This window comes from Diceros bicornis, chromosome 16 (assembly GCF_020826845.1).
Source record: "Diceros bicornis minor isolate mBicDic1 chromosome 16, mDicBic1.mat.cur, whole genome shotgun sequence".
Taxonomy (NCBI): Eukaryota; Metazoa; Chordata; class Mammalia; order Perissodactyla; family Rhinocerotidae; genus Diceros; species Diceros bicornis.
Window position 1 is genome coordinate 6,514,474 of NC_080755.1, and position 23,032 is coordinate 6,537,505.

A 23,032-nucleotide genomic window follows, 5' to 3' on the forward strand; every position below is an offset into this window, starting at 1 on the left:
TCTGACACAGCCCTCGGCCCCGGCCTAGAGCGTCTGTGTGCTTCCTGGCATGGCTCACCTGGAGTTGTGGTGGGGTGAGACGGAGACCAGCAAGCAATTTTAAGGGACAGCAATTAGTTTTGTCAACTATTTGATAAAGCTATTTAAAAGAAATAAAACCGGGACTTAAGAGAAGATCAGAATGATAAATGTGGCTTTTGCACAGCTCCCTTTCTTAAACATGCAAAGGGGAAGAAGGGACAGTGATGACTCAATATTAGTGATGGGGTTAGAAACATTTTCTTACAGGGACTTGTCAGGCGAGCGTTAGCGCAGTGGCCCTTTCAGAGCTGAACTGATTGCTTTAGGGTACAGTTGTGCCAGTCACAGGCTTAAATCCCGTGACAGAGGAATTGAACTTAGTGTGTTTTAAGAATAAACTTGTTCTGGAATATAATTAATTTCCTGTGTAGTAGAGACAAATTCTTTAAAAAAAAAGAGGTCTAAAGTATTTCAGCATCCAAACTGGACAAAATTTTTCTTTCCTAAAATCCGTTTTATTGCCATCAATCTGCCATAAATGGCATGGACATTCACTTCAATTCTCTAATGTTTTTAATTATGTTTGAGGTGCTACGTTATATTGTTAAGGCTCTGGCCTGAAAGCTAGTTAATGAAATAATAATGATAATCTTTGATAATCCTTGTCCTTATCTAGTCCTTTTTGCTTAAAAAGCTTAAATATTTTAGAAGTCTTCCCCATATGCGCATTCCCCAATATGCCCTTCCTCTCCGAGGGGCGTATTGCAGCCATTTATAAAGACAAGCAGACACCACAGCTCGGGGAACCTCAAAGACACAACTCGAGATAGGACCAAGGATTGACAATGCCACAGGCTACATTTCACTAATTCAAGATTCCTTCATCGTAGACAGTCACAGGACAAGGGACTTGTTCCCTCTTCAGAATCCTTCTTCCTCCCCTCATGTGAATTTTGAAATGTAGTGATACACTGGTTTTGCTCATTTTCATGAGCCAGACGTTAGTGATTTTTGTGTATTCTTTTGAACAACAGTGTTTGAATTCTAAAGCTGCCTTCCAAACCCGAACTGCTGGACCCAGACCAAGCCTTGGCCCACCGGTGGTAGGAGACACAAAGAGACTCCAATTCCGTTCAGCAGACAGAGCTGATTTTCAGAGTGAGAGAAAGGAGGCTCCTGGGATTCAGTCTTTCAGAGAACACTAAACTGAGCATTTGAACTTAAAGGCTTTGCAAATGCACAAGAATAGCACTCAACTATTTTAAGTATTTATAGGTCCAGTTCATGGACGTGTGATGCACCATTTAAGCCATTTTCTCCCCAGTTTACTTGGGCAGAGTGCAGAATGCAGTGTGCCAGGAGCCAAGTGCAGGCCTGGGCCATTTGTATTTCTCTGGTGTAAGTGACAAGCTTTTGATCAGGGCTTGAACTGAGAGAACAAGCAGAAAGCAAAGCTTGCCCAGTTAGGAGAAAAATGGGCAGAACAATTCAGACGTGCATGTTAGGGCTTTGATTACCATCTCAGCTTCCCATCATAATGCCTATGAATTTTAACAGTGGGTGCACGTGGGTATCAAAAAGAAAATAAACATCAGCACGCTATGGTTTGACAAGGCAGGTTTATAGCTTGTCACCAGGAAGTGCTGGTGAAGAAGAAAAAATTTCGTGGGGAGCATTATTTAAAAAAAGGGACTGTTGGGGCCGGCCTGGTGGCGTAGTGGTTAAGTTCGTGTGCTCTGCTTCGGTGGCCCAGAGTTCACAGGTTTGGATCCTGGGCGTGAACCCACGCTCTGCTTATCAAGCCATGCTGTGGCAGTGTCCCATATACAAAATAGAGGAAGATGGGCACGGATGTTAGCTCAGGGCCAATCTTTCTCAGCGAAAATAAATAAATAAATAAATAAATGAATGAATAAATAAATAAATAAATAAATAAAATAAGGGAATGTAATTTCTAAAATACTATACACTTAGCTGACGTAAAAATACTCTCAGTTATCCTGTGTTCATTCTTGATCATAAAGTCCAAACCTTTAACTTCTTTATGATAGAGAGAGGGAGCTTGCTGTTCCCGTTGACCCACTGTTAACTGAAAACTGTCTTGCAGTCTTGGCTATGAATCAACCTTTGCACCCTTGACAATGCAATTTTAGATCTGTGGAAAATAAAAGTCATCAAAAAAAAAAAAGAGAAAGAAATGCAACCCTTGGATACTCATTCTGCTTAAAATGAGGTGACGTGTTTTTCTTCTGCTCTTGGCCCAATAGAAGTGGGTTATAAAATAATGAAGTCATCCCCTCTTGCCTCACCACAGGCCATTTGTCCCTCAGGTAAATCAGAAAGGTACAAGTTCAACACTACTCCCGGAAACGTCACTGGATGCCAAGTCCCAAGTTGACGTTCAGACATTAAATGCCTACAAGGGTCTCGGGGCTTTAGGAAGGATTGGTGAGAAGAAAAGATCTTGGGGTTCTCTCACCTGTCTCCAAGCTTAGTATTTCTGTAGGGCAGTGGCAAACGAAAGTGCCTCTTTCATAAGACACCCTCCTGGCAGCCCTCCTCCCTGACTGAGCTGTGTGTCGTACTCGTGCAAAAGTTCTAGTTACCCAGCATCACTAGTACCTGGAGTTTGAGAGTCTAGGAAATTGTGTTTTTAATTAAAGTCACCTCCAAGTAAAACAGCAAAGCATTTACTCTCATTACATCAGGCTTCCTAGATCTGAGCTGGGAGGGTTTGGACCAGAGCGTCAAAATGCAACCCAACACTGTTATCAGTATCTTGTCGCAAAACAGCCCTATTGCCAGAAGTGATTACAAGTGACAATGCAAGCCCAGGCAGGAGAGAATGGAGATTTGGGCATTAACAGGTATGTGTACCATTGTCAGTATCTCAGCTCTTGTAATGGCAGCTAGTGGTGTCTCCCCAGGGCCTGATAAGAGTCCTTTTAACATGCAAAAGGGATGTTACAATGGATGTGTTGAACAGCGTCCACATCACCTCTTTGGAAAGCAGAACTGCTCATGGTTTAAAGATGCTTTCTGAGAAAATAGTACTAGAACAAGGAAAGAGGAGTTGAGGAATCAGCCAACCAGAGAGTCCTAAGTCTACTTGCTAGAAGGAAAAGAGAGAAAGGAAAGAAAACGAAGTGAGTCAATGAAGTATTAAAAATTACTGAATGTTGATGTTAGGAGTAAATTTGTTTATTTATTTATTTATTTATTTATTTATTTGGTGAGGAAGATTGTCCCTGAGCTAACATCTGTGCCCATCTTCCTCTATTTTGTACGTGGGATGCTGCTACAGCATGGCTTGATGAGTGGTGCATAGGTCCGCACCTGGAATTCCAACCTTCAAACCCTGGGCGGCCAAAGCGGAGTGTGAGAACTTAACCACTACACCACCGGGCTGGCCCCAGAAGTAAATTTATTTTTATAATTAATCTCATGTTTCTGTGTTTTGAATGCAGTTGTGTCCACAGTACTGGCCAGAGAATGGAGTACACAGACATGGCCCCATCCAAGTGGAATTTGTTTCTGCCGATTTAGAAGAAGACATTATCAGCAGGATATTCCGCATTTATAATGCAGCCAGGGTAAGAATCGCGGCCAACACGGCTTATGTTGTGGTTTTATTATTTTCTCATTCATCGAATATTTAGAGCTTCCACTCTGTCAGTCACTGTTCTAGGAGTTTGAGATATATCAGTGAAGAGAGCAACGCTCCCTGCCTTATGGAGCTTCCATTTCTAATGGGAGAAGACAGACAATGAGTAATAGATGTAACAGATTACTCTAACAGATATAATAATAGATATAGTATGCTAGAAAGTGATAAATGCTATAGGAAAAACGTGGGGAGGTAGAAAGTGCTAGGGTCATGAACAGGAGGAAGAGCAAGGCTGTGTGAGCAAAGACCTGACAGAAGTGAGGGGACAGACGTGTGGCTCTCTGTGGAGACCCCTTTCCAGGCAGAAGTATTAGTCAGTGCAAAGGCCCTGAGGTGAGGCCTTGCCTGGTGAGTTGCATAAACAGTAAGGAGGCTGATGTGGCTGGAGCACAGTAAGCCAAGGTCACCTAGAGGGAAATTTGCGGGCGGTGGTGGCCAGAGATCATGTAGGGCCTTCGAGGCCACTGCTAGGATTTGGGCTTTTGCCTTGAAGCAAATAAGGAGCCATTAGATGGTTGTGAGTAGAGGAATCATATGATATAATTTACCTACTAAAAGGAGCACTCTGGCTTCTGTGATGAGAATAGACTGTGAGAGAGACCCGTCAGGAGGCTGTTACAATAATCCAGGTGAGAAATGACACTGCAAGACACTGCAAGTAGCAGGCGGAAGGAGTAAGAGGTGGAGAGATTCTGGTATATTCTGACAGCAGAGCCAGGAGGATTTGCTGATAGATTGGATCCCGGGGGGTCAAGGGTGACTCTCAGGAGTTTGGTCCTGAGAACCAGAATGATGATGGCATTGATATTAAAGGAGCTAGGAAAGGCTGTGAGTGTAACAGGACTGTCTGGTGTGGGGCACACGTGGAGAGAGGGCCAGGAGTTCACTCTGAAACACACGAGGTGTGAGGTGACTATGAGACGCCTCAGTGGAAATACTGAGTAGGCCTTTGAGTCTGTGAGGGGAAGTTCAGGAGAGAGGTCTGAACTGGAAATATAAACCGATGACTTACTGGAATATTTAAAGCCGTGAGACTGAATGAAATCCTCAAGTGAGAGACAGAAAGGAGAAGGGACCCAGAGCCTGAGCCTGGGCCTTTCCTAGCAGGAGGCCTGGGTGGCTGGGCAGGCAAGGAGAATGGCTGAGGGGGAGGGACCACTGAGTGCACAAAGTGTGTCACCTGTGTCACACGCTGCTGAAGGCCAGGGAGATTTAGTCCAAGTGATTTAGCCATGGCTGGAGGAAACTGTGTGGCCACTTTCCAACACTTCCTTGAATCCTACAGTTCCATTTAATTATGACCAAAGATTAGTTAACTATTGATATCTTAGCAAGAATCACACTAATAAGCAACACTGTACTATACTCACAGGAAATAGTATAATCTATATCATCCTGACCTCACAAACATCTCCAGATTATAATTTATCTTTTCCTTTTAATTTACCTGTAATTAAAGTGAAGCCATTTTACCACTGACTGCACAATGTGGTCAATGCTCTTGTTGGGTATGGTTTTTCACTTGGCTTCTGCAAAATTGTAAGCATTCTGCTTCACTTTTATTTGTCTGGCCTGTCATTTAAAACACCTATTTTTTTAATAACAGCTCGAGATTAAAACTCATAATTCTCCAGGCCGGTAGAAGCTCCTTCATTCTTTATAGGCAGGTCCCTCCTTCCGTAATGTCCTGCTTTGATGAGAAGACTGAGCAGGTGGAATCAGCACACTGGAATTCAATAAAATAAATAATAACTGTTTCCTTTCCTCTCCTTGACTGTTGCCTGATTCTCTGTAGCCCCAAGATGGGTACCGGATGGTGCAGCAGTTCCAGTTCCTGGGCTGGCCGATGTACAGGGACACACCAGTGTCCAAGCGCTCCTTCTTGAAGCTCATTCGCCAAGTGGACAAGTGGCAGGAGGAATACAACGGCGGTGAAGGCCGCACGGTTGTGCATTGCTTGTAAGTGGTGAGATGGAGCTTACGTCTCAGAATGACCAGGCTGACACTGGGTGTTACGTCCTGGTTCACTATCTCTTGTTTCACTGTAAATGGAGAAGAAATAAGTAGGTCTGGGTGAAAGGAGGAGATAGTCTACTCATTAAGGCTTAGGTTTGCTTTGCATAAAACAAGATATGCACATTTTGCATTTGGATGAGGTGTCGCTGCTATAAAAATAAGCCTTGACACTGTGATTGGGACCTCCCTGCAAAAAAAAAAAAAAACACCTGCGTAGGCTCCTACTGGCTCTTGAGAGCCAATTGTTAAGTTTTCAGGAATTTTCTCAGCTGGTTAAATTTTCTCAACTATTGGTAACTTAAAATTATTTATGGTAAAAGTATTTACATCACAGAAATCAGTAAATGCTACAAATCAGGGCTCCCTCCCACCCAGCACAGCTGGTTTACCATCACACTTGTTGGTAATTCTACTGGAAATCACGTCAGAGGCTTCAAAGGAGCTGTCTCTTTTTCCTTTGTAGCTTTTAAGAGAGATTTTTGTTTCTGTTTTTCAGTGGATTTTTTTTGGCCTGGGAATGTATGTATTGGAAAGATTTGGATAGAGTCAGTGTCTCGAAAGTGTGGCCTCCAGGCTAGAAGTTTTAGTAGGTGCTAAAATGGGAGAACTTCTGCTACAGAGCAATGGTTCCCAACCTTGGCTGCATGTTGAGAGTCATTTGGGGAGCTTTGGGGAAAAAAAAACCCTGGGCCACACCCAAACTAATTAAATTGAAATCTCGAAAAAACCCTGGACATCAGGGTTTTTTTTTCTTTTTTTAACTCCCAGATTATTTCAGTGTGCAGCCAAGATTGAGAGCCACGTAATAGAGACTTCCATGCTTTTCAAAGCACTTTCACCTGCATTTTCTCCTGGCAATGATAGGTAACTAATCAGCCAGCTGGAATCAGCTTAATGGAACAGACAATTAGGAACTAATGGCAGTTAGGGAAGATGTTTAGATAATTTGTGGAAACTTAAAGTATAAGCTTATGTCTCTTTTCAGTGGAGTGTCATTAACAGCCTGCAATGAGATCTCTCCCAAATTGAAGGAAAATAAAGTTTGACTCTGGGCAGATCAAGCCTGGTTAAAATGGCGAGCTTGGCTAAGGGCCTGGGTTACTCTCCACTTGGTGTCTGCATCTCACGCAATGCCACCCTCCACCCAGGAACCTAGGAGGCCTCCCTGGCAGCCCAGAAATCTGCTCTGTGTCTCAACAAATCAAAATGTGGCAGCGTCTCATCCTGCAGGAACCTGATATTCCCTTGGAGAGAGTCTTATGAACCTACTCACGCTTCTCCTCAACCAGAGGTCCCAATCCTTTATCCTCTGAAAACTGGTTGTTAGCCCCTCCCCCGTTACTACTGTCCCCTTCCTTCTCCCGGACCCAGTTCATTAAAAATATCTCCACCAAGAAAATGCCAAAAAGGATTGATTAACATTCACATCCCCATTTTTATTTCTCTAAGTCCAGACGTAACCTCTGATCAGAATAAGATCAGAGGGTCACCAATGTGAGTTGATATAATCCCGGCAAGAAAAATTGACATTTTAGTTAGAGTTTGTATTATATCTGTTAGGTTTTTTTGAAACACTAAAAATAGTTTGCAGATACCCATTTCCGTGTCTAGAGACCACCGGCCGCTGGAGCTAGGAGCGTAATGCACACGGGGGTTTAGTAGTTTCCTAACAAGGGCCAGTAGTGTAACCAAAGGACTAAGTCACAGTGGGGGAGGTTGAGGCACCAGGACAGGCCTAAGGGGAAGATATAAAGACCCCTTAAATTACCGCACCTCGTAGACAACCACCGCCTCCACTTTTCCAAGGCACTGCTGTGAACTGAGAACTAAACACTTCCATGTGGTATCTAAAACAGTGGGCTGTTCTTTAACTGTAGTGGATGGTGGTGGGCAACTGCTGTTTCAGCCCTCCTGCCGGCCCAGCACCCATTCCCCTTCTGCTGGTGAGAGAACCTTGATTTTCCTTTGAGAATCTCTCTCCCTCACTCAAGTCCCTGTGGTTCTTGTGGGGCTGCCTCTTGCTCTCTTGGCATCAGGTCAGGCATAAGACCCAGGCCTGGTGAGAGTGCTTATTGTTGTTTAGATTAGATCTAAATCTAAGGTATTTTTAGTCGTGAGAAACAAAGTCAGTTTAAATTGGTATCCTCCAGTATAGGCCAGAAAGAATGCTTTGAACCACGGCAGCTCCCTGCTGTTCCTCTGAGGTAAGAACATCCATTGCATTCAGTATGGTGTAGCACCACCTAATGGCTGTGGGCAGAGCGTCCATACCCAAGTCAGACCTCCGAGTACTGTGGTTGAAGGTGCCTTGAGCTGCGTATACTCAAGGTAAGCAATGGGGAATTTTTTTTTCTTTGTACATGTCTTCCAGCTAATAAAACCAGAAGAAATGGATAGAATTAAGATATTGCTATTTTTCATGCCTTAATGAAAGTAATGGGTGTAGACAATGGTTGTCGACAGCTACTGAAAGCATTAGGTGAAAAGCTGTTGGGGGGAAGGCAGTGTGGTCTCAGTGCAAGGATAGAGAATAGACTAATGATGCAGAAGAGAAGATCCAGGAGTGGAGCCACACCTCAGGGTCACCTGATCCAGAACAAAGACTCCCAGCCACACACCAGTGCAGGGCAACGGGAGCAGAGTGCCCGCATACATGGTCTCCCTCCTCACACTACGTCCAGAAGTTATTTCCAGATGGACTGTAGACCAAAATGTGAAAAGGAAAACAATGAAGCTTCTAGGAGAACATCTTCATGACCATAAGGTAACCAAAGATGTGTTACATGAGACACAGAGCACTAGCCGTAAAGGAAAACATGGAGAAATTGGATTTCATTAAAGTTAAGCACTTCTGCTCATCAGAAGACACCAATAAGAGAGTGAAAAAGCAAGACACAGAGCGGGCAAAGAGTTTGCAATGCATACCCCTGACAGAGGACTCTCAGCCAGAGGGGCTCAGAAGTACTGCAGGTCAGTAGGAAACAGAGGCAAGCCAACTGTTTAAATGGGCAAAACTCCTGACAGGAACTTCATTTTTAAAAAAAAAAAATAGCCAGTAAGCACAGAAAAGTTACTCAGCATCATTAGTTTTCAAGAGAATACAATTAAAACCAGGTTCGGATGCCACTGCATAATCACCAGAATGGCTGAAATTTCAAAGACAAGCAAATGACTGTACCGAGTGTTAGTGAAAATGTGGAGTAACTGGAACTCCCATACACTGCTGGGAGGAAGTGAATATGGTACAACCATTTGGAACTGTTTGACAGCATCTCCTAAGGTGAAATGTAAGCATTTTCTCTGACTGAGCTCTTCTGCTCCTAGATATATGGCTACAGAAACCAGTCGTATATGCATCATGAGACAGGTTTATAGCAGGTTTACTCATAACATCAAAAACTGGAAATAGCCCAAATTTTCTGAGATCAGCTGTTAGATAAATTATACAGTAGTATGTCCATTCAATGTAATTCTTCTCAGAATTAGAAAAGTGTAAAGGACTGAAAGAACGTGGATGATTCTCACATAGATAACATTAAGTGAAATGAGCCAGACTCAAAAGAGTATATACTGTATGATTCCAATTATACAAAATTCAAAGACAGATAAAATAAATTATGATGCTAGAAGTGAGAACAGAGTTTATGTTTGGAGTATTGATGATATTGACGAGGAAGGCAGATGAGGGAGGTCTGTGGGGCTGATCATGGTCTGTATCTTGATCTGCATGGTGGGTACATGGTGTATGCGTTTGTAAACATTAACTGAGATAGGTGCTTACCATTTGTGGGCTTAATTGCAGGTGTGTTATACTTTAATTAAAAGGCTGATTTGGCACTTTGTAATGGACTGATCAAACTAACATCTGAACACAGTGATCAATCTTAAAATCACAAAACAAGGAACAACCTGATATCTCATGCCTGCTTCCTAATGAAAGTACACTTATAAGGTATCCTTGTCCAAAAAAAAAAAATTCTGAATTCTTACGAATCCCTGGAGCTAACAACCAATGTACAGGAAGTATAGGGCTAGAGATAAACATGTGAAATGATACCACAGAGATGCAATGAATGAGAACAACCCAGAATATGGGACTCTCTACAGGACAAATGACCCCATTTCCCCACAAATAAATAGCCAAGAAAAAAAGAGAGACAGTGAAGAGGAACCTCTAGATTAAAATAAACTTGCAGGACATATTAACCAAATGCAATGTGTGGACTTTGCTTGGATATGGATTTGAAAAAGACAACTGTAATAAAATGTCTGAAACAATCTGAGAAATTTGAACTGTGACTACAAATTTGATTACATTAAATGAGTAATGTTTGTTTATTTTAGGTGTGATAATGATATTGTGTTTATTTATGAAGAGGTCCCTTAGCTCCTTGGAGAAGTGGTTGCTTCTGGAGCTGGTGCAGGGAAGATAGTGCAGGGGTGAGTCTGGAACTTCTTGTGGTTCCAGAAAATAAGGAAGTGCTCACAAAAGGATGGAGGCTTGTCAAGAGAACACAGGAGCCACCCTGAGGGAGCACCTAATGGCCAAAGCCAGAACAGTGTCAGCAACAAAATAAATATTGATACTATTGGATTTTAGCTCATAGAATAAAATTAATATATATTTTATATGTTAAATATAAACTGACATAAATAATAAATAAGCAAATAAATTTTTTGATGATGGAGAAGAGACAGCTCTCTCTTACAGTAGAATGTTGAAGGAGAGAGGCAAGTAGAAACTCAATTAGGCAAACACCACAGAGAAGATTGTTACAGACAGGATCCACCGATGGATGCTAAAATAAGTGAGTGAAACTTGAAGATATTTGCATAATCCCAAAGTATCTTTCCCAAGATATTTATTGACTATAAAGAGAAAGATAATAACTACACAGTGAAAAAAATCTGCAAGAACCCACCATCTTAATAAGTGATCAAGGTTAATAAAATTACCAGCACTATGGGGCCTGCCCCATGGCCTAGTGGTTAAGTTCGGCATGCTCCGCTTTGGCAGCCCAGGTTCGGTTCCCAGGTGCAGCCCTATACCACTCTGTGCTGGCGACCCCCATACAAAATAGAAGAAGATTGGCAACAGATGTTAGCTCAGGGCGAATCTTCCTCAACAACAACAACAACAACAACAAATCACCAGCAACAAGACAGATCAACACCACGAACCTCTCAAAGGATGCGACAGCCCTTCTGTGGTTTTCTTGCCAAAATGCAGAACCTCATTTCCAGTCATGAGAAAGCATCAGACAGACCCAAATAAAGGGACATTCTGCAATTTGTATTTTGTAATGACTTCTCAAATTGTGGATGGGGACCACGCCTACTTTCTACATCTACATTCTTTATTTTGTATTCTACAAAATAACTGACCAGTACTCTTCAAAAATGTGAAAGTCAAGAAAGACGAGGAAAGACTGAGGATCTGCCACAGATGAGAGAAGACTAAAGAATATGACAGTTAAATGCAAGGTGGGATCCTGGACCCGAAAAAGGACATTTGTGGAAAAACTGGTGACATTTGACTAAGGTCTGTAGTTTAGTTAATAGTATTGTACCAGTGTTAATTTGCTGGGTTTGATCATGTACTATGGTTATGTAAGACGTTCACTTCAGGGGAAAGTGGATATGCAAGGGAACTCTCTATGCTAGTTTTGCAATGATTCTGTACATCTAAACTTAATTCAAAACAAAATTTTTATTTAAAAAGAGCCCTTATGTTTTAGAGCTAAATAATGAAATACTAATGGATTTTTTTAAAGGCCAAGTCCATCTTTGAATGTAACCCACGCTCATCACCAATTTTCCTGACAGATACTAGATGTCTGTTCATTGAAAGTTTTCCATGGTGGGCCCTTTCAATAACAATTGGTAAAGTGCTGTATCAGGTTACGTACTGTAGGGCTGAGCCGAAGCTGGGAGAACAGGGTGTGCCAGTTTCTCGTCACCTCCAGGCGAGTGAACTGTGGGTCCCACACTGAGGCTTATTGTCTGCATTTGTCTTCATGAGAAGAACTGGCCCGGGGGAGAGTTCCTGGCCTCAGAGAGAACTTCCCGTTATCAGCCCTCCAGGGTTTAGGCCATATCTCCACAGACTGTGTGAGCCATGCAGCGTGAGGGCAAACGTCATCTAACCGTCTGATTTCTCTTCCAACAGGAATGGGGGAGGCCGCAGCGGGACGTTCTGCGCCATCAGCATTGTCTGCGAGATGCTCCGGCACCAGAGGACGGTCGACGTCTTCCACGCCGTGAAGACACTGAGGAACAACAAGCCCAACATGGTGGACCTCCTGGTAGGACCCTCCCTCTGTCCTGCTAAGTGGGGCGCTTTCCCGGTTAGTGTGAGACAACTCCCCATCTCACAGGTTTGCGGTGAAACCAACTCACAGAGGAAACTCATTTTCAAAAGCATAACATCGTCGCTTTGCTTGTAGGGGCTTTTCTCCGTCTTCCTCTCATACGTTGCTTTTAAAAAGGAGACTTCATCTCAGCACATTTGAAATGTGGAAATAGTTGAAACTCACAAGTGAACGTCGTTATTAATTTCTGTTCCTGGCAGAGCCTTCCACATGGCTAAGTGCTTAGTCTTCATGGAGAAGAAATAATCATAGCACTTGAAATGCCAGATTTCCAAATTATATATTTTATAAATAGCTTAATCACCTAATATTTATCAAAGCTGTGAATTTTAGTTTGACATCCAGAGTGTTGCATTTAATTATGGTGCCATATCTGAGAAAAGGGTTAAAGGAGTTCAGAAACAAAGGACTATGTGCAATGATTTTCTTAGAGTATGTCATGAAATCTCTTTTTGTGTGGAGCTGTTGAAATGCCAGCCACCGTGACTGAAGAACAGTAAAATCGCTTAAAGGAGGAAACTTGTAGATTAGGTTTTTTTACTTCTCTGTGAGTGGAGGAAGGATCTGAAGGAAACAGTAGGACTAATCCCAAGGTCATGAGAATGGCCTGGGGCAGGAGAGAGGGAGGAAGAGATGGCCTATGCGACAAGTTTGGAAAGCCTGCATTCCGGGTCCCCAGCGCTGCGGCAGTGGGATTAAAATTTAAAATATGATAAAGGGACTAATGAGCGAGTGGAGATTCAAGCTGAAGCCCAGGAAGTAGCCATGGTCCCCAGCCATGACAGTGCCCTGGGCTGGGTCATGATAGTGACTGATGACGGCCGGCCCCAGGGACACATCCAAGTCACTCTCCAGGGGCATCTCTTTCCCCAGATACATGTCTCATGCTTGATGATCTGTTCTCTTTCCAAGAAGCATGGTGCTGGCCCAGGATTTGGTAGAGGGACGCCTGTTTGGCCAAGTGCAGACTCTCAAGCCCTGAGCAGTTACCACACTGGCTTCTGTGGGCAAAGGACCGTGCCCCCCAGACTGCTGCCCTCTCTTCCCTGCCCGAGGGGAAGCCCGGGACAACCCACCTTCTAGTCTCGGCTCTCCTACTTATTCAAGTTAGGTGACCTCTGACGCATTCACTTGGCAATTTAAGCGTCCATGGGCAAGTCACTTGCCTTTCTTGAGCCTGAGTCGTGATGACAAGGGATAATTTGGCTTGTTGAGGTGATCCCATATGCTGATGTGTGAGGAGGGGGTTTGGAACCTGTGGAAGTGAGAGAGGTGGTTCTGATGGTGTGGGCGTCTCCAGGTGTCATGTAGCCTGCCGCCATCCGAGGGAGGGACACCCCCCGCCCTGGCTGATGAGGGGCAGCTGGCCAGCAGCCAACATTCACGTGTGCTTAACATGGGCCAGCCCCCGCTCAGAGTGCCTTTCAGTCACAGATTTCATGTGGATGGGCTGAAAGGCCGACCGTGTGTTCCACGCGGGCTGCACTAGAGCCAGCCCCGCCCAGAGCAGAGACTCTTGCTCCCTGGGTCCCTGGAACCCATCGTGAACTGTAAACTGTTCTACCACCAGGGAATTCTCAGTTGTCTGGGTCAGGCGGTTGAGGAAAGGGTAGTCGGGCAGTTAGAAGTGGCCTGAGTTTGGGACAGATGAGAAGGCTGGCGGAGGACAGAAACACATGCATAAATTAAAATATTCTGACCGTAACTTCCTTTGGCATTTAACGTCCCTGACCCAGAGACAGGTGTGGCTTCCAGACTTTGGTTGGTACCTGGGCAAAAATGACCTTGATAAAAAAATGTCGTTTCCTGCTCACTGCAGCCTGAAGTAGGCAGATCATTAGCCATAGACCCTTCCAGGCCTTTTCTCTAATGCCTCTGGCTGCCCCTCTCGTCACTTACGAATTTTTATGGGCAGAAACAGTGTGGCTTTTTCCAAATCAGCAGTGCAAACTACGGGACAGGGGTGATTTTTCATGAAATGGGGGGAGACCTCGGTGGTTGGAGCAGAAGGGGCCTTCTGATCCCAGCCCACGACGTAGACGTTTCTGTAGTTACATGTAATTCTAGTAGAGAATAGAGGATCCTCAGCTGCCCACACCTCTGAGGGTCAGAACCAGTTTTAAGATGAGGGCAGTAGCTGATGAATGTAGGAAAGTTTTGCAATTTTCCTGAGAAAAATGTCTGAGAAGTTTGTCACAGTGACTGTTGGCAGGATAATAGGTAATATCTGGTGACCGGAGAAAAAATGTCACCGTGCTCCTCTCAGTGAATTTGAAGCTTCTTGAATTAAATAAGGGCTCTTGGCGCTTGTTTGTTTGTTACTGCCTGTAAGTTCAGTTTCTGTTTACTTTTTTTTTTTTTTTGTGAGGAGATCAGCCCTGTGCTAACATCTGCCAATCCTCCTCTTTTTTAGCTGAGGAAGACTGGCCCTGGGCTAACATCCATGCCCATCTTCCTCCACTTTATATGGGATGGCGCCACAGCATGGCTTGCCAAGCAGTGCGTTGGTATGTGCCCAGGATCCGACCCGGCGAACCCCAGGCTGCCACAGCGGAGCACGCGCGCTTAACCGCTTGCGCCACTGGGCCGGCCCCCTCAGTTTCTGTTTAGATTGGTATTCATACATGTGTATGTTGGCCGAGGGAATTAATTAATTCAGGTCAGAGTGATAAAATCTGGTATAATTTTATTGGCATAAAAGGCCTGCTGAGACCTGAGTTTCTCCTAAGCACAAAATGTTGTACCAGCAGCTGAAAAGTGCCGAGAACTGGATCTTCTTAGCTGCGTCTTCACAGGATGAAGTATGTGCAGAAAGCCTTGGAGGGCACCTCTGTGCTGGCCGGCAGGGAGGCAGGGTGGGGTGGGGTGGGGAGAGCCCTGGCCTGGGCCCTGCTGGGTCTGCTCGTGTATCACATGGAGAGGCGGTAGCACGCGGTGGCTCCTTCCATGCAGAACACAGAAAGTCCTACTGCCGCTCCCTCCCCACCTGGTGGGATGAATGTGCAGAGGGTCAGTATGTCCGTCCCCATCTCCTTTTGTGGCTCTGATTTTTCTAAATTGCTTCTGAGTTTGAAAATTCATCCATCCGTTTTGAAGCATGGTGGGAGATCCAGAAGGCCCTAAAGATTTATTTCTTCAGATTTTTAGGTTTGGGGGCTCTAGAGAAAAGCTAGTTGATTGCCAGGAAGTGAAATAATTTATAACACAAGACTAGATTTTTTTATCCAACGAGGACAGCTGGATTTTTTTCCTGACCCCCTTTTCAGCCAAGCATCTAAGTTATCCATCTCTTCAACCAGCCTCAAGTCCCCATCAAAGGACTGGGTCCCAGGGCGCAGGCCAGGCCGGTGCAGTCAGATTTGCCGCTCCTTGCGTTGTGCGATTCAGACGGAGGCTCAGCGCCTGAGCCCCCTGAAGCTATTACAGTTGCCGGAAGACAGACTCTTTCCACCAACAGCTCCCCGCTCACTTCTGTCCTCCTCGCTTGGCTTTTGAAGTTTCCAGGGCTGTGTTTTAACAGAGAAACAGCCTTTAAGGGACAGGTCTTGCCTAGAGAAACCTATTTCCCCTGGGAGGTGGTGGGAACTTTCGCCAACATGACTGGCTGCACATATACACTGTAGAATGGTTCCCAAGATTGAGATGATGAATACATCCATCAGCTCACACACTTAACCTAGTTAACTCTGTCGTGTGTGGTGAGACCACTGAAGATCTACTTGCAGAGACTTTCAAGGATACAATATGTACTATTTTTTTTTTTTTTTTTTTGTGAGGAAGATCAACCCTGAGCTAACATCCATGCTAATCTTCCTCTTTTTGCTGAGGAAGACCAGCTCTGAGCTAACATCTATTGCCAATCCTCCTCCTCCTTTTTTTTTCCCCCAAAGCCCCAGTAGATAGTTGTATGTCATAGTTGCACATCCTTCTAGTTGCTGTATGTGGGACGCGGCCTCAGCATGGCCGGAGAAGCAGTGCGTCGGTGCACGCCCGGGGATCCGAACCCGGGCCCCCAGCAGCAGAGCGCGCACACTTAACCACTAAGCCACTGTGCCGGCCCTACAATATGTACTATTAACATGCTGTACATTAGATCCTCAGAACTTCTTCTTATAACTGAAACTCTGTACCCTTCGACCAACATCACCCCATTTCCCCCTCCCTCCAGTCCCTGGCAAACACCATTCTATTCTGTTTCTATAAAATTGACTTTTTTTTTTAAATGGGAGTTTTAAAAAATTCCGATGCCTGGGCCCACTCAGAGACTCTGATCCAATTGATCTGGGGCCTGGCTTTGGCCCCAGAATGTTAAAAGACCCCCAGCTGATTCTGATGTGCAGCCAAAGTTAAGAAACTTACTCCCTAGTCTAAAATGGCTCTCAGCCCGGGCTGCACATCAGAATCAGCTGGGCTCTCACAAATGCTGGTGCCCAGGCCACACCCCAGACGGATGGAGGTGAGGCCCTGGAATGGTGCCTGCGCAGGTGAGCTCCCTGTGCTGCAGGGCGGGAAACAGGTCCAGCAGGACAAACAGGCCTCCCTCTCCTGTCATGCTGGCTGACAGGCGTGTGCAAGCCCACCTCCCCACCTCCCTCCCTCCTCTCCGGCTCAGACCCCTGCCAGTGTCTCCCCTCCTATAATTTAGAGCTGGCTGCCCAGACCTGGCCCCACTTTCCTCTTCAATATACTAAAGATAATATGCTATGCAAGGTACTCCCTACACAATGGCACGTGGTGTGGGGCCTGCGCTTCTCCCCATTGTGCAGACAGCACAACAGATCTACTCATTTGTGTATATAAACGGCCCCTCTATGGCTCTGCCTGTGAACATGCATGACATTTACAGGCTGTTTGAAAGGTGAGGCCTGTGTGTGTGTGTGTAGGTATAGGTGTATTGTGGGTGGGTGTGTATGTTGCTGTAGGTGTGGGTGTATGTGTGTGTGTGAGTGTGTGTGTATAGGTATGAGTGTTTTGTGGGTGGGTGTGTAGTTGTGGGTGTGTCTGTTGGTGTAGGTGTGGGTGTATGTGGATGTGTGTGGGGGGGTGTGCATGTTGGGGTGGAGGCTGTAGGACTCAGGTCAGGAATCAGAGAGGCTCGCTCAGATCCCTGAGCTGTGCCCCCCACCAGCTGTGTGGCCTGTCTCTGGGGATGCTCAGTGGCATTCTAGTTCCCTTGGTCCTGGCCCTGCCCCACGGCCCCTGGAGTGGCCCCTCGCCCCTCCCTCCTGAGTCCTCCTGGGGTCAGTCTTCCTGCACTCTGGGAAGCATTTGGAGTAATCTCTATGAGTGCCTTGGCCCTTCCCCTGCCCCCAGACTCTGATCTCCTTGCGCAGAACCAGCCACGCCCTCAGCACCCACAGAGCACCCGGCTCCAAGGAGGGACCCAGTGAGTATTTGCTGAGTGACTGGACATTGCTTCTCTGCAGCCAGACCCACGTCCATCCTGAGCTGCCCTTGGCTGCTCTCTGGGACCTGGGGAAGACTGTGGCTACATGCCGACGGGTCTGAATACAGAACCAGGCACAGCCTGTGCGTGGGCTTTGAGGAAAGGAGGTTCTCCATATGTTTTTAAAGGTGTAGATGAAAGTAATGACCCCTTCTGTTCATTGTCAGAGACACAGGTGTCTCACTGAAGGGTCTCCTTGGCACAGTGGCTGGTCACCCAGTGTCACCTGGCTGGGAATTGAACCAAACGGCCCCACTCACAATTATTGGCACATGGGGACTACTTCACCCTCCTGGCAGGGGCATCAGTCAGAGGGTTTTTTCCAGGCTGAGAGATCTGTCAGCACAGAACCCAGCTCAAACTGGGCGGCTTGTGTTAGTTCAGTAGCAGGTGCAGAGGGAGGAAAGCTTTGCCCCGGTGAGCCATGCAGACTGTTCTCTTTGAACCTTCTTAGGTGGGTGACGTGGGGTGTTGGAAGTGCCAGACTGACTACGGGGCCCCCAGTTCCTCAGATGCAGGCAGCATGTGCTGACAGAGGCACAGCTTGAACCCTGTGAGGAGCCTCCCATAGCCACCTGCTGGCCTTCTGGCTCGTGACGCACAGAGAGGGGACTTCTAAAGTGTATTCTAAAAGCACATTTAGGTGCCCTTTCATGTGTCACTTTCTCCCTCTTTGTGGGAACCAGAGGTGTGGTCTGGAGTGCAGATGGGGTTGGGGGTCTCGGAGAGGAATAGCAGTCACCCTGGTGGCAGTCTTGCACAAGGATGAGCCCCTGTTCATGTCACTTCTTCACACCCGAAGCCAGCTAATGTCGCCCAAATCAGAAGAGCTTGGGACCAAGACAAAACGTTCTTTTTTCCCTGAAGCACAAGGAAAGCTCATGTGGCTTAATTATACTGTTCAAAAGCAAGTGACCACAGAAGAAAGCACAGAAGAAAGGCCTGTACCTGGCGATCAAGTGTAATCAGTTTCCAGCATCTTCCCGAGGTGCTCAGGGGAGGGCACATGACAATTTATGGTTTTCCTTCTCATTCTCCTTATTTTTCTGAATCAGAAACCAGTCATCACAGAATCTGTGGAGATTGGCAGCTTGCTTAGGAGGGATAAGATGAGAGAGAGAGTTCATTTTGAAAATTATAGTCATGCCTGTGACAGGCCAACTTCAGTGACTTCCAACTCAGCTGCCCTTTGGATGTGAAGCCCAAAATCTCTTAGGTACCTGTTTCCTCGCCTGCGTTGTGGCCTGAGGCCAGCAGCCACATTGCCTTGTAAGTGCATTGTAATATGTTAGAGGGTGGTTCATAGTAGGCAGTGGAGTTAATTGCACAGTTAGGTTTGTACAAAATCATGTTTATGCAATAATGGATTGGATCTCTTAGATTTCCATGAAAATAATTGTTCTGTGATTCATAAAAACAGAGAAATGATGGGAGCACTTTGTAACCAATATGTCAGCCCAGTGATCAGACAACATGGCCTTTTAGAATTCTGAAATTCAAATAATTTCTTTTAAATATTCTGAAAATAAAAGCATCAAATCCTGAAATAATAAATACTGGAGTGTGTATCAGGGAGTTTTCATGTAGACATATGTTCAGTTCTCCGGGGTGTACACTGGGAGAGGGATTGCTGTGTCATAGGGTAACCGTGTTTAACGTTGTGAGGACCTGCCATTGTTTTCCATGGTGGCCGCACCAGTTTACATTCCCACCAGCCGTGTATGAGGGTCCAGTTCTCCACATCCTCACCAACACTTGTTATTGTGTCTTTTTTTTAATTTTTTTATTTTTTAATTTTTTTTGTGAGGAGATCAGCCCTGTGCTAACATCCGCCAATCCTCCTCTTTTTTTGCCGAGGAGGACGGCCCTGGGCTAACATCCGTGCCCATCCTCCTCCACTTTATATGGGACGCCGCCACAGCATGGCTTGCCAAAGCAGTGCGTCGGTGCACGCCTGGGATCCGAACCAGCGAACCCCGGGCCGCCAGAGCGGAGCGCGCTCACCCAACCACTTGCGCCACCGGGCCGGCCCGATTGTGTCTTTTTTTTTCTTAGCCATCCTGGAGGGTGTTACTACTATTGGCTTTTAATCTTGTGGCACCTTCAGTATGTTGAAATGACCTGTTTGCTTTCTATCTTCACCTCTAGATTGTAAGCTCTTGGAGGACTGAGGCTGTATCTTGAATCGCCAGTCTGTAGCCTTAAATGTTTATTGTGTTGAATCAAATTCTTCTAAACCCATGTTTTCTCATCATTTACATATACAACTAACATTTGACTCCCTCAACTGTGTGTCAGGTTCTGTCCTAAGAACTGGTGTGTTATACACAGAAGGACAAACTGTGGCCGTTGTCTTCAAATAAATAGGTTGGACTAGTGGGCATTTAGAGAACAAAATGAAAGTGAAGAAAAGAAAATTACAATGACTAATTAGGAGGAAGATATAAAAAAAAAGGAAATTTATTTTTAATTAATTTGGCAAACCTGAAAATAAGAGATCCATTTCCTTGGTTGTGGCCATTGTGTTGGGTAATGAGACAGTGGTGCTGACTCTCACAACCCGAGAAAGCTTGTCTCTCACTGAGGTGCGAGGAGAGCCTACAGTTGCTGATCTCCTCTGTCCCAGACCCTGGGCTGCTGCCAGGTGGCAGATGGAGGCATCCCCAACCCCTGTGTCCCTCTGCTCGGTTCAGATGCCACACCCAGGTGAGCATTCATCTGCACACTGCATAAATGCAGGTGCAGTATGCCCGCCCTACCACCCAAGACCCCACCTGGGCCAGGACCTCACACAGGGCCTGCTCAGGCCAAGCCGTGATCTGAGAAAGCTGTGCTCAAGGAAAATGAATTCGCTGCCTGGTTAAGAACTTGTATGTGGCTCCCAGAGGGGATCAAACACTTCCCCTCTATGCCCTTCCTTATCCTGATGCCTCTACCTGCAATGCCTGTTTAATCCCAGTTAGGAGGATCATATACTTTATCATTAAACTGGGATGCTTTTGAGAGTAAAAGAGGATGCTACTAACAATTACACCAGGACGACAGACATAAATCAGGATTGTCCTGGGCACCCCAAGGCACATACCCACCTACCCCAACTGCATGCATTCACTCTCTCTTCTCTTACCTGCTACGTCTTTGCAGATCTTCCCTGAGAAGTTCTGCTCTCTCCTCTACTGACCCATGTTAGGGGGCCATCCGTGAGCCCCACTCGTCTCTGCCTCATGTGTTGTCATTGCGTTACCATCTCATCCTCCTCATTGGACCATGGACTTCTCGAAGTCAGGAACTAGGGCAAGGTGCTTGGTACTTAAGAGGTGCTTGATAAATTCTCATAAAATGGAGGAAATCCTGCTGACTGAAAATCAAAGGTAAAGCTGGGCCAGGAGTGAAGCCACGTTTATTCACTGAGGGCCTTATGTGAGCAAGTCACAAAGGCGTTTCCTCCAGCCTCCTTCTCTCTCCTTCTGCCTCTTGAGTTCCCTATACTTTGTGCTCAGGATGTCGATATATGTGTGGACAAACATATGTATGTGTTTCAGTTGTCTAGAACATTCCAGGAATTCTAATGAGCATAGATATCAAAATGCCTTTCATCAGGCCTAGTGGGGAACATCTACAAACAGCCAGTGTGTTTGCGGTTCAGAACTGTGACTTTCCGATTCATTTCTGATTCAAATCCTTATCAGTTTGATTTCTTCCAATTAAAACCTTATCTGGCATACTTGCTTTAATAGAAACAGCATTTAGAAATCACAGAGCTGACGTTTTATCCCTTCTGTTCTCCAGGATCAGTACAAGTTCTGCTACGAGGTGGCCCTGGAGTACTTGAATTCCGGCTGATGGCATAAACAGCTCTGCACACACACCCTTTCATCCCACAAAGCCAACATGTTCTGTGGTGTTTGTGTAGATGAGATGAAGACTTCTCAGTATGTTTTTTTGCTTTGCATAATTGGCTGTTTTTAAGAGCGCAAGAAAGTGTTCATAAAACTGCTTGCACTGCCCAGTTCCCAGTAATGCTGCTGCCTGTCAGAAACACACCCACAGCGTACAGTCATCCAATACTGTACTCCTAGTCTTCGGCGTGTTAGAGCAGCGTAGACATCTGGTAAACTGAAGAGCACAATTATATTCTTAGGAAGGAATTTGTACCTTTGGGATATTATTTTGTGGCCCGTGAACCTTTGTTATTGTTACAGCTGAGTGTACATTTTTGTTCTGTGGAGAATGCTCCCTGGCATTACGATAATATATTATTTTAGTTAATATTTGTATTTTAACATGTTGCATAATATAAACTTATGTAGCTTTCCAAGACTAACAGATAAGCGTATAATGAACAAAGATATGTTGTATGAGTTGCTGTTTCTATCAGATTTATATTGTTTCTAAGGGAAAAGCTTGGGAGGAATTCAGTTCAGAAATGCAAAGCTCAATGATCAGATTCACAGACCCAAAGCTTTTCCATTTGTTTATATTGTAAATATTTTTGATTTCATCAAATTATTTATTCATTAAAAGAAATTTTTGTGAAGCACCATGAGTGACAATCATTTTTATTGAGCTCTGGAAATGGTTTGCTGTGTGATGTTCCCTTGTGTGAATTCTTGACTCAATAAATAAAGACCCGTGAGCAGTCGTGGTGTATTCCTGGTGCCCCTTGTGCCCAAGCGGTGGGGGCAGCTCCACTCACCCCAGGCCATTGGCAGAGACTTTCATCAGGGGACTGGGATGAAAGTCCCAAGGACTGTTTGCCTGGAGCAGGTCAAGTTAGGATTTGAGAGGGATCTTTTGTCAGTGAGAAATCTAGGTCCCTCCTGGGAGCCTTTCCTGGTGCTGAGGAAACGCAAGCCCCGGGTCCGGCCAGGGATGAATTCTCTACCTGGCGGGGAGGCTGCTGCAGGGCGCACGGGGCCAGGTGCCGGGGCGGGAGCAACCCTTCCCTCCTCTGTTTCACCTCAGTCAACCGGGGGGAATGTGTGTCCTCTCCAGGCCTGGTTCAAGCCTGCAACTTGCTGAGAGAACACTTCTGAAAGGGCTGTGGGACCCGAGTGCGTGGAAGCAGGACACAAAGCTGCGCGAGACAGTTCCTGCTGGAGAGCAGTCTCGCGGGGCGCTGCCCCACGCCCTCGGGGCTCTGCCTGACCCCCCAAGGAGGAAGCTAGGCCGTGGACTTACAACAGAGGTTGAAAACTGAGTTCCAGGCTATGTTAAATGATGTCCAATAGATGATGTTTGCCAAACACCGATTCTCTGCCAGAAACCGTGCAGGGTGCTTCCCAAGTGGCAGCAGCTCCTCCCCATGACAGTATGATCTGGGTACAGTTATGGAGCCATCTTACAACGGGAGACATGAGGTTAGAAGAGATTAAATAATTTGTCCAAAGTCCCCCCAGATGGTCAGCGCCAAGTGCCTCGAGCACCCGGGGAGGCGGAGGGACAGTGGCAGCAGCACTGGCATCCTTGTTACAACACATGGTGTGGGAAATCCCACTCCTGCTGAGACAA

At 45.7% G+C, this 23,032-nt stretch overlaps 1 protein-coding gene across 3 annotated transcripts in view; it reads left to right on the plus strand.

The window, feature by feature from the left end:
• Nucleotides 1-22,061, plus strand: part of PTPRM (protein tyrosine phosphatase receptor type M) — a 779,193-nt gene extending 757,132 nt beyond the window's left edge. For all 3 annotated transcript variants that reach the window (XM_058556689.1, XM_058556687.1, XM_058556688.1), the window contains 4 exons: nt 3,489-3,614; nt 5,484-5,647; nt 11,874-12,009; nt 21,311-22,061. In XM_058556689.1, coding sequence (XP_058412672.1) covers nt 3,489-3,614; nt 5,484-5,647; nt 11,874-12,009; nt 21,311-21,364 — 480 coding nt within the window. In that variant the 3' untranslated portion in view covers nt 21,365-22,061. The remainder of the gene's footprint in view (nt 1-3,488; nt 3,615-5,483; nt 5,648-11,873; nt 12,010-21,310) is intronic.
• The last annotated feature ends 971 nt before the right edge of the window (nt 22,062-23,032 follow it).